Source organism: Phyllobates terribilis, unplaced genomic scaffold, assembly GCF_046119375.1.
Source record: "Phyllobates terribilis strain yellow unplaced genomic scaffold, ASM4611937v1 Scaffold_1__5_contigs__length_1240528914, whole genome shotgun sequence".
Taxonomy (NCBI): Eukaryota; Metazoa; Chordata; class Amphibia; order Anura; family Dendrobatidae; genus Phyllobates; species Phyllobates terribilis.
Genome location: NW_027362761.1, coordinates 568539885 through 568555911, shown reverse-complemented (window position 1 = coordinate 568555911; position 16027 = coordinate 568539885). Strand labels below are relative to the sequence as shown.

General features: G+C 47.4%; 1 protein-coding gene across 9 annotated transcripts in view; it reads right to left on the bottom strand.

The window, feature by feature from the left end:
• Nucleotides 1–16027, bottom strand: part of WDR7 (WD repeat domain 7) — a 414768-nt gene that overhangs the window by 345068 nt on the left and 53673 nt on the right. For all 9 annotated transcript variants that reach the window (XM_073680963.1, XM_073680990.1, XM_073680974.1 and 6 more), the window contains 2 exons: nt 12900–13095; nt 4745–4959 (listed from right to left, as the gene is read on the bottom strand). In XM_073680963.1, the coding sequence (XP_073537064.1) occupies nt 4745–4959; nt 12900–13095 (411 nt within the window). The remainder of the gene's footprint in view (nt 1–4744; nt 4960–12899; nt 13096–16027) is intronic.

Here is a 16027-nt window from a genome sequence, read left to right as displayed (position 1 = left end):
AGGGCTGGCAGAGGAGGGCTGGCAGAGGAGGGCTGGCAGAGGAGGGCTGGCAGAGGAGGGCTGGCAGAGGAGGGCTGGCAGAGGAGGGCTGGCAGAGGAGGGCTGGCAGAGGAGGGCTGGCAGAGGAGGGCTGGCAGAGGAGGGCTGGCAGAGGAGGGCTGGCAGAGCACCACTCCACCAATCCATATACTTATTTTCTGAACATGCACCCGTCGTTTCAGAATAATCTGTCGTGTGTACATGAGGAATAACGTCATTTCTGGCCATTATAGGTCTGGTATCCTGCGTTTTTCCTCTAGGTCTCTCTCTCAAATTTTCAGTCGTCTCTGAGCTAATGGGTGCAGACTCGCTACAATGAGGTCTCCCATATACAGCACATACAGACAGGAGGCATTCCTGCTCTCCTGTCGTCATGTATCACATGATCAGAAGCAGCAGCATGGAGGACATTATGCAGTAGTACTGAGCAGACTAGCTGTGAATCCAGCACTGGAGTGAGATAAAACAATCATGCATACACAGACATTGCTTAAGCTTTATAGTACATACCCCTTTATTTCACTCTATGCTCCCATCCTTCTGTCTACATTGGCAGCTGTAATCTGATCACTCAGTGATTTTGAGAATGAATCAGGAGTTCCAAAGATGGCAAGGAGTGGCTCATAAGTGGAGAAAGAAGTATTTTAGTTTTTTTCTGAGAAAATATATTACAAAGTTTGCCTATACTATTGATTTGTACAAATGACAGAGGCCATTTATATTCTAAATTCTGGCGTTCCTCCAAGAAATGAATGACTAAATTGACAACATGGCATTATCATATAGGGGTGTAAACCTACACAGTTTATCATTATCCAATGAATGCTGCAGGTGTCAGATCATATAGGGAGATATCTTATTTGATAGGGAGAATAGTAAACCCAGATGTCAATTTATTCAGGTTTCCAGGAGGAACAACAGAGGGATGGCAAAACACAAGAGTTCTTAAAAAAAAAAAAAATCCAAAACTGGTAGACAAATACAATGTGTATGTTACTTGAGAGTCCACGTTATAAATCTGAGGCCATACTTACCCCCAGATTCTGCAGGATCGGAAGAGTAACTTGCCACCAATCAGAGCACTGGTGGCATTGACATACTTTATTCCGGTCCTAATGGTGTAAAATTTGGCTTGATACCCATGTAGAAGAGCTGAGTGCTGCAGTTTGTAATCTGTAGTCCTGTAAAGGACTTTAGGTGAACACGGTGCGTGGTGCAACTCCGCTTTTTAAAGGGGTTGTACAAAATAAAAACTTAATTAAAAAAAAAACCCCCGAAGTGAATTAAGTGAGCACTGAGGCCAGTGATCAGCCGTGATCATATGCGGTCTAGTCATGTGACAGTTGTGGCCAATCACATGTGCTGCCCAGAAGTAAATGGGAGACCAAAGGCGATCACAGTGCTGGCTTAAAGGGAATGTGTCCTCAGAAAATAACAGTTTAAATCAAGTTTTTCGGTTAAATTAATTTTCAAAATGTTGGTAAATTTTTAATTTTTAATTTTGTATTTGTAGCGATAGAGAAAACGCATCTCTGCTCCTCCTCCGCGCACTGTGTTTCTTCACGGGAATGGCAGCGAGAACACTTTCTAATGATGCCATCAGCATGCATTTTTCATAAAGTGATTATCTCCTTGGCAGATTCATCGTCTTAAGCTTTCTCTCCTCTGCAATTGTTTTCCTAACTAAGCCGGGCTGCGATTACCGCGGCGTGCGGCTGCAGTCTGCTCACGAGCTGATCAGGAAGAATGGGGGGTACAGAATATCTCCTGCTAGTATCACTAATAAATTACAAAAAAAAAAAAAAAATCTACATTAGTGCAACTAATTAACGAAGGGATTTAAAAAGGAGAAACAAGGAGCAGAATGGTAGAAACCAATAGAAATTTTAATAATTGTATTCAATAAATAAGCATCACATAATAGATAATATAGTCATGGCATGGATGAACAAAGGTGCATAATATCAGGAACACACAGCACTCAATAGCTCATAACCCCATGACCATTGCGTGGAAATGGAAGCAATGGGATGGGAAAGAGCAGGGCAAGGCAAACCGAGAGCAAATGAATGAGGACTAAGGGCAATAACAGTATACACTTATAGGCAACAATCTGCCAAAATAACATGCGCCCATAGTCAATAAATGACAAATGCCTTACCAAGAATAGATGGAGAACACTGGGAAAATAAGGATCCGTGGAAAAAGTTGCCCCAACTCGCGTTTCGCCTAGAAATCGTTGGCTTTCTCAAGAGGCTTGAGATTGTTGCCTATAAGTGTATACTGTTATTGCCCTTAGTCCTCATTCATTTGCTCTCGGTTTGCCTTGCCCTGCTCTTTCCCATCCCATTGCTTCCATTTCCACGCAATGGTCATGGGGTTATGAGCTATTGAGTGCTGTGTGTTCCTGATATTATGCACCTTTGTTCATCCATGCCATGACTATATTATCTATTATGTGATGCTTATTGAATACAATTATTAAAATTTCTATTGGTTTCTACCATTCTGCTCCTAGTTTCTCCTTTTGAAATCATGCTCTTGGAGTTGGTATATTTAGGCTGATTCTGGCATTGCCCAGTCTCATCAGCAATGTTTCCTTCTGTTTTTTGTATGTACAAGGCCGTTCTCTGTATTTTAATTAACGAAGGGACACGTGGCATAATGCTTATATGACTGCCGTAAGGAACATCCCAGAGCTAGGTGGGATTTGTACTTTTAAAAAAAACTTTACATAAACCAATAGCAAAATATAAGGAAAGTTATAATATATCTTATCAGAGAAATAGGTTTCCTTCTCCACTTATGAGCCACTTCTCTTCCTCAACTCACAATCCGCTTTAAAAAAAAAAAAAAAAAAAAAGAAATAGCTCAAACTGCCAGCTCACTGTGGTGTCAGGTTTCACCTCCTATCATACTCTATAAAAAGGAGATGAAAAGTAGAGTGAAACACAAAAAGATCAGTCAGAGCTTTCTAACAAGTCTTTTACCTCACCCCTGAGCTGGATTCACATTTACACAGCTCAGTACTGCTGTCTAATTTCCTCCATGCTGCTGCTAATTGTCTGTGCGCTAAGGAATGGAGAGAAGGAATCCACACCCCTGTGTCAGAGACATCATTATGGGCCCTTCACAAAGAGTATATGTATGATTTAAAGGGATTGTCCTGAAATCAATACATCACCACATAGGTGGTAAATGTTTGATTCCCATTGGTCCCACCACTGCCTCTCCCAACCGATCATGAAAACAGAGATCCTGTGGGCCTCTGTGTGAATGGACCTGCAGTCATGAGACTGATGGAGAGAGTACAGCGCTCCGCTATCTATGTCAGCCCATAGATTGTGAATAGAGGAGCTGAAAACATGTTCAGCCAGAGCTCTATTCAAACAAGAGACATTACACGCTCTACTTTTGTGACTGGTGGGCAGAGGTAAGACCACCAAGTATCTAACATTTAAAGCTTATATTATTAAAAAAAAAAAAAAGGGAACCGCATTGATGACCACAAAGAAACATTACCAATATTTTTTTCCCCCCCAATACAAACCCAATAGTGTGATATATCCTCTTTGATCTGTTCTTATTTCCTTTATTCTATTTTCTGTACATGGTTATGGAGGCGGCCATACCGCCAGAGCTGCTGATGACAGCATTTAGAAATACAGCAGAATGTAGTATCTTTTAGATTTCTACTCCAGGGGTATTGGAGAACACCGCAGTACTCGCTACCTCCGCCCGTTTCTCAATATGGTTTTTGAGCCGTCCCCTATTTTGCACAATAGCATTTCGAAATGTTCCTTATAGCAGCTGTAGAGACCATAGGAAACAACAGACAGGATCTGCCTCATTGACTTCTATGGGAGAGTGTTGATCATGATCTGATCTGAGTAGGGAGGGGGAGGAGGTGAGCTGTGACATCACCTATTATGAATGGTGGATCCTGTGTTATCTACTGTATATAGAGGAGCTATCAGTCATTGTACAGGAGGAGGAGGCGAGATGTGACATCACCTATTGTGAATGGTGGATCCTGTGTTATCTACTGTATATAGAGGTGTTATCAGTCACTGTACAGGAGGAGGAGGAGGTGAGCTGTGACATCACCTATTATGAATGGTGGATCCTGTGTTATCTACTGTATATAGAGGAGCTATCAGTCATTGTACAGGAGGAGGAGGCGAGCTGTGACATCACCTATTGTGAATGGTGGATCCTGTGTAATCTATTCTCTATAGAGGTGATATTTTTTATTGTTATCCTGTCTGTCTGTGGTGATAATGAGCACGGTTAAGAAATATCAGACTACTGTTGAGACTCAGTGGTCAGAAAAAAAAAATCCAAGAATTCAGTCCATTTTAAAAATAAACTACACAGACAATGAAAAGAATAGTACTTAAAAAAAAGTGCTCAACATAAAACTTAATTTACACAATAGGTGATTTTAGCTGGACAACCATATATTTGAGAGGTCTCTATATGGTGCTACATTCCCCTGTAAAGGACTTAAAAAAAACAAAGCCCGTCCCTTTAAGTGTCATGCATGTAAATAATCCAACTCACTCTGGGAAGCTCATCTCCTGATCATCTCTGTGGAGAGTGACAGCATGTGTGCATCTAGATCTCTACTACAGCCAAGAAGGCAAGGATTCAGTTATCGGCGGGGGTCATCATGGATACACAAATATGGATCCAGGTCACGTACCTTGTCTGAAGCCTCAGAGGCCAGGAGGTTGGTGGCCAGGGTCTGGAGCTTGTGATGCGCCACGGTCTTTAGCGCTGCCAGGCTGCGTCTGGTCATGGCCTGCTTTAGGTTCACGGCTGAATGGCTGAGCGCATCCACGGCGGCAGGAACAGCTTCGTCGCATGCGTTGAGTATCTCCACTGCGGTGATGCCCATCACACAGCGATCCAGTGCACCTTCACAAGGACAAACACTGGGTCAGTGCACACATTCAGGGGTCCCCATCATGCCCCCCCTGAGTGCTGTAGGACGGCATTATTTGCAAAGTCAGTATTTTGTAATAAAAGTGCAAATTTCCCATTTAACCAACTGGGCATATAACACCGATCTCTGTGGGTGCAGCTGTGTCTTGATTGGCCAGCATCAGAGGAAAAAAGCAAAAGTCCACGGAGAGGTTCAGTGGTATACGCCTAGTTGGTTGTAAAGAAAATCTGCACCTTTATTCATGGAGATGGCGGGGATAAATAACTTTGGAAGGAAGGGGTGCAGAAAAAGAAAAGAAGACAAATGAAAAACAGTCAGAACGTGACCAGTTATGTATGTGAAGGGGGCTGGCTCATTGTTTATTTCAATAGCTGAGAACGCCCCTCCTCTGTGTATAAAACACCGCTTACAGAGAAGGGGGCTGGCTCATTGCTTATTTCAATAGCTGAGAACGCCCCTCCTCTGTGTATAAAACACCGCTTTCAGAGAAGGGGGCTGGCTCACTGCTTATTTCAATAGCTGAGAACGCCCCTCCTTTGTGTATGAGACATCCCTTACAGAGAAGGGGGCTGGCTAAACTATTGAGATGAGCAATCAGCCAGTCCTTTCCAAAAACGGCACCGGTCACGTGCAAACTGTCCTGTGTCGGACACAGTCTGGAGAAGCGACCAAAACTTGTAGCTGAAATTGTGGGACTTTTCTTGGAGTGGTGACGGTACAACACCAGACACCCGGCCACAGATTGGCAGCAGGATAAGGAGACTGGTGATCAGAGCATGACCACTTCCGGTCCGGAGGAGATGGTCACAGAGGAGGGCGAATTCCAGGGGTAAGTGCATCCCTTCCCACCCCCTTTAAGGACCCATTTCAGTTTTCTATCTACATGTACTGAGATGTAAGGCACTGTGGACTAGGTTGGCGCTATATAAATATAGATAATTACTATTAGATGCAGCTTGACAATAATAAATTAGTTATGAGGGTGGACGTAGACTTTGCGTAATCAGAAAGGAGACAGTATGGAGTCATTTTCCAATCCATCTCTCATGTGGCAGCTTTACAGAGATGCAGTCGGCATCATCCATTTAAAAAAAAAAATAAGGAGAAGCGGCGCCTCCTCTTTCGAGCAATCCGTGAGAAAAGCTGCGTTTGCTTGGCTCTGAACTCTTGATCCCCGCATCCTTTGCCGGCGAGCCAGGAGGTGCACGCGGCCCCTCCACAGCGAGCAGCGACTAAGCTTGTTGGAGAAAATCGTTGCTGTAATTGGCTCTGGATGTATCAATAGTGGAACGGCGGCTAAAGCTGCAGGCTCTCCGGCTGCCGATCCTTCTATCACACAAGCCCGCGGGGGGCATTACCTAATTTAATTTTGATTGCAAGACAATCTGAAGACACACATTGAAGTGTATCTGAGATCCCCTGTAGGTTCTTGATCAACCTTCAAAGAAGTGGGACACAAGGCGGTGTGATGGCAAGAGACGCAGGTTTATTAAAGAGGAGACTGACAAGTCCTTTTCATATACTGGAGATACTGGAAGGCAGGAGGAGAAGGGCTGCGTTAGATTATGGGGTCCGCAGATGCATGCGTAGGTGTCTGGTACTGCAATACACCATTCCCACATGAGGCCGTACCTGGCACCGCAGCCTGGCATCACTCCTATATGTAGCCGTCTCTGGTACCGCAGCCTGGCATCACTCCTATATGTAGCCGTAGCTGGTACCGCAGCCTGGCATCACTCCTATATGTGGCCGTAGCTGGTAAAGCAGCCTGGCATCACTCCTATATGTAGCCGTCCCTGGTACCGCAGCCTGGCATCACTCCTATATGTGACCGTCCCTAGTACCGCAGCCTCGCATCACTCCTATATGTGACCGTCCCTGGTACCACTCCTATATGTGACCGTCCCTGGTACCGCAGCCTGGCATCACTCCTATATGTGGCCGCACCTGGTACCGCAGCCTGGCATCACTCCTATACGTGACCGTACCTGGTACAGCAGCCTGGCATCACTCCTATATGTGACCGCTCCTGGTACCGCAGCCTGGCATCACTCCTATATGTGGCTGCACCTGGTACCGCAGCCTGGCATCACTCCTATATGTGACCGTCCCTGGTACCGCAGCCTGGCATCACTCCTATATGTGACCGTCCCTGGTACCGCAGCCTGGCATCACTCCTATATGTGACCGTCCCTGGTACCGCAGCCTGGCATCACTCCTATATGTGACCGCACCTGGTACCGCAGCCTGGTATCACTCCTATATGTGACCGTACCTGGTACCGCAGCCTGGCATCACTCCTATATGTGGCCGTAGCTGGTACCGCAGCCTGGCATCACTCCTATATGTGGCCGTAGCTGGTACCGCAGCCTGGCATCACTCCTATATGTGGCCGTAGCTGGTAAAGCAGCCTGGCATCACTCCTATATGTAGCCGTCCCTGGTACCGCAGCCTGGCATCACTCCTATATGTGACCGTCCCTAGTACCGCAGCCTGGCATCACTCCTATATGTGACCGTCCCTGGTACCGCAGCCTGGCATCACTCCTATATGTGACCGTCTCTGGTACCGCAGCCTGGCATCACTCCTATATGTGGCCGCACCTGGTACCGCAGCCTGGCATCACTCCTATATGTGGCCATACCTGGCACCGTAGCCTGGCATCACTCATATGGCCGTACCTCGTACCGCAGCCTGGCATCACTCCTATATGTGGCCGTACCTGGTACCGCAGCCTGGCATCACTCCTATATGTGGCCGTACCTGGTACCGCAGCCTGGCATCACTCCTATATATGACCATTCCAGGTACCGCAGCCTGGCATCACTCCTATATGTGGCCGTAGCTGGTACCGCAGCCTGGCATCACTCCTATATGTGGCCGTAGCTGGTACCGCAGCCTGGCATCACTCCCACATGTGGCCGTACCTGGTACCGCAGCCTGGCGTCACTCCCATATGTGGCCATACCTGGTACCGCAGCCTGGCATCACTCCTATATGTGGCCGTACCTGGTACCGCAGCCTGGCATCACTCACATATGTGGCCATTCCTGGTACCGCAGCCTGGCATCACTCACATATGGCCGTACCTGGTACCGCAGCCTGGCATCACACACATGTGGCCGTACCTGGTACCGCAGCCTGGCATCACACACATGTGGCCGTACCTGGTACCGCAGCCTGGCATCACTCCTATATGTGGCCGTACCTGGTACCGCAGCCTGGCATCACTCCTATATGTGGCCGTCCCTGGTACCGCAGCCTGGCATCACTCCTATATGTGACCGTCCCTAGTACCGCAGCCTGGCATCACTCCTATATGTGACCGTCCCTGGTACCACTCCTATATGTGACCGTCCCTGGTACCGCAGCCTGGCATCACTCCTATATGTGGCCGTACCTGGTACCGCAGCCTGGCATCACTCCTATATGTGGCCGTTCCTGGTACCGCAGCCTGGCATCACTCACATATGTGGCCGTTCCTGGTACCGCAGCCTGGCATCACTCACATGTGGCCGTACCTGGTACCGCAGCCTGGCATCACTCACATGTGGCCGTACCTGGTACCGCAGCCTGGCATCACTCACATGTGGCCGTACCTGGTACCGCAGCCTGGCATCACTCACATGTGGCCGTACCTGGTACCGCAGCCTGGCATCACTCCTATATGTGGCCATACCTGGTACCGCAGCCTGGCATCACTCCTATATGTGGCCGTACCTGGTACCGCAGCCTGGCATCACTCACATGTGGCTGTTCCTGGTACCGCAGCCTGGCATCACTCACATGTGGCCGTACCTGGTACCGCAGCCTGGCACCACTCACATGTGGCCGTACCTGGTACCGCAGCCTGGCATCACTCACATGTGGCCGTCCCTAGTACCGCAGCCTGGCATCACTCCTATATGTGACCGTCCCTGGTACCACTCCTATATGTGACCGTCCCTGGTACCGCAGCCTGGCATCACTCCTATATGTGACCGTCCCTAGTACCGCAGCCTGGCATCACTCCTATATGTGACCGTCCCTGGTACCACTCCTATATGTGACCGTCCCTGGTACCGCAGCCTGGCATCACTCCTATATGTGGCCGTACCTGGTACCGCAGCCTGGCATCACTCCTATATGTGGCCGTACCTGGTACCGCAGCCTGGCATCACTCCTATATGTGGCCGTTCCTGGTACCGCAGCCTGGCATCACTCACATATGTGGTCGTTCCTGGTACCGCAGCCTGGCATCACTCACATGTGGCCGTACCTGGTACCGCAGCCTGGCATCACTCACATGTGGCCGTACCTGGTACCGCAGCCTGGCATCACTCCTATATGTGGCCATACCTGGTACCGCAGCCTGGCATCACTCCTATATGTGGCCGTACCTGGTACCGCAGCCTGGCATCACTCACATGTGGCCGTACCTGGTACCGCATCACTCACATGTGGCCGTACCTGGTACTGCAGCCTGGCATCACTCACATGTGGCCGTACCTGGTACCGCAGCTTGGCATCACTCACATGTGGCCGTACCTGGTACCACAGCCTGGCATCACTCCTATATGTGGCCGTACCTGGTACCGCAGCCTGGCATCACTCACATATGTGGCCATTCCTGGTACCGCAGCCTGGCATCACTCACATATGGCCGTACCTGGTACCGCAGCCTGGCATCACACACATGTGGCCGTACCTGGTACCGCAGCCTGGCATCACACACATGTGGCCGTACCTGGTACCGCAGCCTGGCATCACTCCTATATGTGGCCGTACCTGGTACCGCAGCCTGGCATCACTCCTATATGTGGCCGTCCCTGGTACCGCAGCCTGGCATCACTCACATGTGGCCGTCCCTAGTACCGCAGCCTGGCATCACTCCTATATGTGACCGTCCCTGGTACCACTCCTATATGTGACCGTCCCTGGTACCGCAGCCTGGCATCACTCCTATATGTGACCGTCCCTAGTACCGCAGCCTGGCATCACTCCTATATGTGACCGTCCCTGGTACCACTCCTATATGTGACCGTCCCTGGTACCGCAGCCTGGCATCACTCCTATATGTGGCCGTACCTGGTACCGCAGCCTGGCATCACTCCTATATGTGGCCGTACCTGGTACCGCAGCCTGGCATCACTCCTATATGTGGCCGTTCCTGGTACCGCAGCCTGGCATCACTCACATATGTGGTCGTTCCTGGTACCGCAGCCTGGCATCACTCACATGTGGCCGTACCTGGTACCGCAGCCTGGCATCACTCACATGTGGCCGTACCTGGTACCGCAGCCTGGCATCACTCCTATATGTGGCCATACCTGGTACCGCAGCCTGGCATCACTCCTATATGTGGCCGTACCTGGTACCGCAGCCTGGCATCACTCACATGTGGCCGTACCTGGTACCGCATCACTCACATGTGGCCGTACCTGGTACTGCAGCCTGGCATCACTCACATGTGGCCGTACCTGGTACCGCAGCTTGGCATCACTCACATGTGGCCGTACCTGGTACCACAGCCTGGCATCACTCCTATATGTGGCCGTACCTGGTACCGCAGCCTGGCATCACTCCTATATGTGGCCGTTCCTGGTACCGCAGCCTGGCATCACTCACATATGTGGCCGTTCCTGGTACTGCAGCCTGGCATCACTCACATGTGGCAGTTCCTGGTACCGCAGCCCGGCATCACTCACTTGTGCCCGTACCTGGTACCGCAGCTCTGCACCATTTCTACATGCAATAACTGTAAAAACCTAGAAATAGCTACAAGCCTGACTGCAATATGCTGCAATAGCCGTCAGTATATTCTGTGCACGGCAGGATACATATGAATGGTTAATCCCCAGCCGTATTACAGCCTTTCTGCTCCATTAATGAGGTCTTTAGTGTCATTAGCTGCAGGTAATAAGTAAAGAAACAGCCTGGGGGCAGTAAGACTGTAGACGATGTCTGCAGAGGTACCACTACAGGGGGGATTACATGCATCCAGTACAGCCCGGCAGCTCATACACTTATTGATCCATGCTGTGAGACATAAGCAGTCCAGCTCCATATAAGCAACTGACAAGGAACAACATCATCCCAAAACCCAAGGATCAGTAAAGGATCGGCAGCCGCTCTGCAGTGCAGCATGCTACCTTATACTTCTATATGACAGGTACCCGGCCCACCTCTATCATGATTATATCCCACCAGCCAAAGACGGCATCAATCCAAGGAATAATTGTCCCTTCATACTGGGGTTTTCCCACTAAATACAATTATCACCTATACACATGTATGATTGCTTTAATTAGGACCACTGGGACCTCCACCGATCACAGGAATGGGGGGCACAAAGTCTCCTTTGTGCACATGCACAACCACTGCTCTATTCACTTCTGAAGGGACTGACGGAGGTAGCCGAGCGCCATCTTTTTATCTGATTGGTGGAGTCATGGGATCGGGCATCCCAAGACCTGTAGGGCACATGCAGGACCACCGTTCCTAACAGCGGCTTAGGGACTCATGGAGATAGCCAAGCACTATCTCCATTTAAGTTCGCTGATTGCTGGGAGTCCGACAGGTGGGACCCTCAATGATCAACTGATCAGGGGTCCAGATAGGCCACCAAGCAAATGATCTGTTCACATTAACCTGTTTTCTGCACCACAGATGCCAAAATAAACCCCTTTTCTGTCCCAAACCACATTGAATAAACCAGAGTGTCATAGAAAAAATTAAAAGACCTAAGGCCTCTCCAGGAAGGGGGCATTCACCACCCTCCTCTCACACAGAAACTCTAGAAGCAGAAAGAGCTTACAATCTAAACCTCTTTTGGAAATAGAACCACATTGAACATATGGTGTTGTGAAGAATCCTAATTAAAGAGCAGGAAGCTTCAGGTTCAAACTTATTTTGAAGCAGAGGACCCCTGCAGGGCAAAGCAGGACATCTATTATGGGAAGAGTCAGAAAGACTAGGGATTGTACATTCACAAGGGAGAGAAGTGGAAAACCCAACACCTTTAGAGGTACCTCTTGTTCCCTTCAGAGGAAACTGGACGTCTGCAACTAGTCAGTTCGGTGCCGATGTAAAGTTATGAATATTGGGGTTTGTATAGATCAGATATTGATGGCATATAAATTTTCAACTTCAGGGCTAATAGGGAAAGAATATTCATATTTTTTTCATAACTGTGACACCTGACTATAAGCCCCAAATTAGTGCACAGATCGCTGACAACAGCCATGCCATGTTTACTAACTATGAAAAGGTAATGATCCACAATAAAAAAAAGAAAAAAAAAAAAAAAGAAGCTAAAATCTTGCTCGACTCAAGAGAAACTTGCCAGCACAGGGAAGGGTCTTTTACCTCTCTCCTGAGCTGAATTCACATCTACACTTCTCAGAGCGGCTGTATAATTTCCTCCATGTGCTGTGAATGGCAGAGATCATTGAAGCTAGTCTTCTCCCTCCAGCACACAGTCAATTGCCAATTAAGAGCCAGGATGGGGGAAACTGGTGAAAACACAGGATCTAAGTCACATAAGGGCCAGAAATAGTGGTATTCCTCATGTGTACACACACAAGACAGCTTCTTCTGACAGCAATTTTAAACCCCATACCTTCCCGAAACATGAGAGATGTTGGCATCTATTCTAGAAACATTCTTTTTTATTTATCTTGGAGTCGTATAAGACTATGTGGCTACTTTTGTTATTTAGATTACTTAAATCAGAAGCAGAATAAATTATCTAAAAAAGAGCTGCTCGCAGCCGTATATTTATGGATATATATATTTTTTTTATTTTAAGGGGAAATGCTCTATTAATAAATAAATAATTAAGTGATATTGAGACATACCGGCCATCACACGACGCCTGACTCTGCAGCACAGGGTGGAACAGTGTAATTGTACATTGTGGAAATGAACTTACCGGTATCCATCTGCCAGACGTAGACAGAGCCATCGGAGCAGCCGACCACCAGATAGTCATCCGAAGGTCTCCACTTTATGACTTGGATGGGAAAGAGATGGCGGGAGGCCAGCATGATGCATTTTCTCTCTCTCAAACTCAGAAGGCCGACGGAGTGATCACTGGCCACCGAGCAGATGCAATGCTGCACCCGGGTCTGCAATTGAGAGCAAAGGAGAAGTTACTCGCTGTTAGCGTTTCGCGACATCAATTAAGGAGAGTGCTGCTTAAAATAATTAATGCTGCGTAATAATCCGCCACGATCGTTTGGAGTTCCCGACCGGTCAATCATGCAGAAATAACGTCCCTAACTGCCCACTGAAGCTGTAGTGGTATACCGCCAAAGTAAGTAATTGGTGTCAGCAGTCACGTGTGTAGTTGGAGATGACATTGCAACAGCTCTGCAATAAAAAAGTCCCAGACTACCAGTGTTTCCACCGAAACCAATTACTCTTCTCAGCAGTGCGTCATTGAGGTCAGTGATGGGCTGCAGCAGTCACATGGGTAGTCGAAAACGTAACCACTGCGGAAGCGACTGACGAGGAGCACTAGAGCGGTGGCACTGGAACATTGGGGGATTCTTCAGGGGCATAATGAAATCAATCTCAACAACCCCTTGGACCAATTTTTGAATAAGTCGGAAACAAACTCTTCACCTCTCCTTGTCTTTTTTCGCACTTTAATTGCCCCCTCTCCTCTTCAAAGACCCATAAATTTATTTTTTCGCCCACAAAGCTCTAGGAGGGTTTTTTATTTATTTTTTTGAGGACCGAGTTCTAATTTTTATTATGCCGCTTTGGATGCTTTTTATTGCATATTTTTTAGTTAGGCAAATTCTGATCTTTTTACTTTTTTATTGCTTTAGAGGCTTAATTGCTTTTCTATTGATTCAGAGGCAAATGCTGGCTGTATGAAACAGCCGACCTCTCCTGGATATGGAGCACATTCGGCTCCTGAGCCTACTCCACTCATCAGCACCAGACATATATGGCAGATGCCAGTAAGGTGTTAAACTCCTGACACCCTGTAGCCACCAGAAGTGTGAGATTATATACCACTACTGAGATAGGGGTGTCTGTCTTTTATGCTGCACATATTTTTTCGTTGCGCTCGGGGCCAGAAACAGAGATTTGCAATTAAAAGATCTTGGTGGAGGTGGGAGGTATTTTAACATGTTAATACATTCTTTTTATTGTTACATTTGTCCTGTAACTAGGACTGGTATATTAGCCCCAGTTACAGGGGAATTTCAGCCTTCTGCCTGTATAGCAAAGCTAAGTAAAAGAAGGTGGCTTAAGCATTCAATGATGATCAATTTGCTTTATTATGGCATCACAAATACAGAAACAGAAGCAGCTGTTGAGGTTTCTGTATCTGTGATGCCATAATAAAGCAAGTTGATCATCATTGGATGCTGAAGGCACCTTCCTTTACTTTGATATTTCTTGGGAAAAAAATCATCCCACATTTGGCATTCGTGCATCTACATGTCTCAACACCACTACTGGTTGTATAGCAGAGCTGACGGGGTCTCCTAGAACCCAGAATCCTCTGCTCCCTCACTACATCCTGGGATCACATTCACTGGGTCCGGAGAAGGAAGCAATGTCAGTGCTTCCTAATGCTTTTACACAAGTGTTGATTCAGTGCTGTGTATACAGAGATCATTGAGAAGGTAAACATAGTAATAAACCATATCTATCTTCTCTCTGGGAAGTCTGGCTGTGTCTGACAGCTTTAGAACATCAGTGGAGGGTGAAGTGTGGACCACCCGGACATTTATAGTCTATGGGCAGTCCAGAAGTAGTTAAACGTGTTGTCCAGTCCAAATCGATAAGTCTGCAGTCACTCTGTGTGACTGCAGACTTTTGAATCCCCCCAGAGCACGCACTGTGCGCTGCGGGAATTCGCCAGTTTCTGGGTCCGGAGGATATGTACAGTACACACCAAAAGTTTGGACACCTTCTCATTTAAAGATTTTTCTGTATTTTCATGACTTTGAAAATTGTACATTCACACTGAAGGCATCAAAACTATGAATTAACACATGTGGAATTATATACTTAACAAAAAAGTGTGAAACAACTGAAAATATGTCTTATATTCTAGGTTCTTCAAAGTAGCCACCTTTTGCTTTGATGACTGCTTTGCACACTCTTGGCATTCTCTTGATGAGCTTCAAGAGGTAGTCACCGGAAATGGTTTTCACTTCACAGGTGTGCCCTGTCAGGTTTAATAAGTGGGATTTCTTGCCTTACAAATGGGGTTGGGACCATCAGTTGTGTTGTGCAGAAGTCTGGTGGATACACAGCTGATAGTCCTACTGAATAGACTAAGAATTTGTATTATGGCAAGAAAAAAAGCAGCTAAGTAAAGGAAAACGAGTGGCCATCATTACTTTAAGAAATGAAGGTCAGTCAGTCTGAAAAATTGGGCAAACTGTGAATGTGTCCCCAAGTGCAGTTGCAAAAACCATCAAGCGCTACAAAGAAACTGGCTCACATGAGGACCACCCCAGGAAAGGAAGACCAAGAGTCACCTCTGCTTCTGAGGATAAGTTTATCTGAGTCACCAGCCTCAGAAATCGCAGGTTAACAGCAGCTCAGATTAGCGACCAGGTCAATGCCACACAGAGTTCTAGCAGCAGACACATCTCTACAACAACTGTTAAGAGGAGACTTTGTGCAGCAGGCCTTCATGGTAAAATAGCTGCTAGGAAACCACTGCTAAGGACAGGCAACAAGCAGAAGAGACTTGTTTGGGCTAAAGAACACAAGGAATGGACATTAGACCAGTGGAAATCTGTGCTTTGGTCTGATGAGTCCAAATTTGAGATCTTTGGTTCCAACCACCGTGTCTTTGTGCGACACAGAAAAGGTGAACGGACGGACTCTACATGCCTGGTTCCCACCGTGAAGCATGGAGGAGGAGTTGTGATGGTGTGGGGGTGCTTTGCTGGTGATACTGTTGGGGAATTATTCAAAATTGAAGGCATACTGAATCAGCATGGCTACCACAGCATCTTGCAGCGGCATGCTATTCCATCCGGTTTGCGTTTAGTTGGACCATCATTTATTTTTCAACAGGAC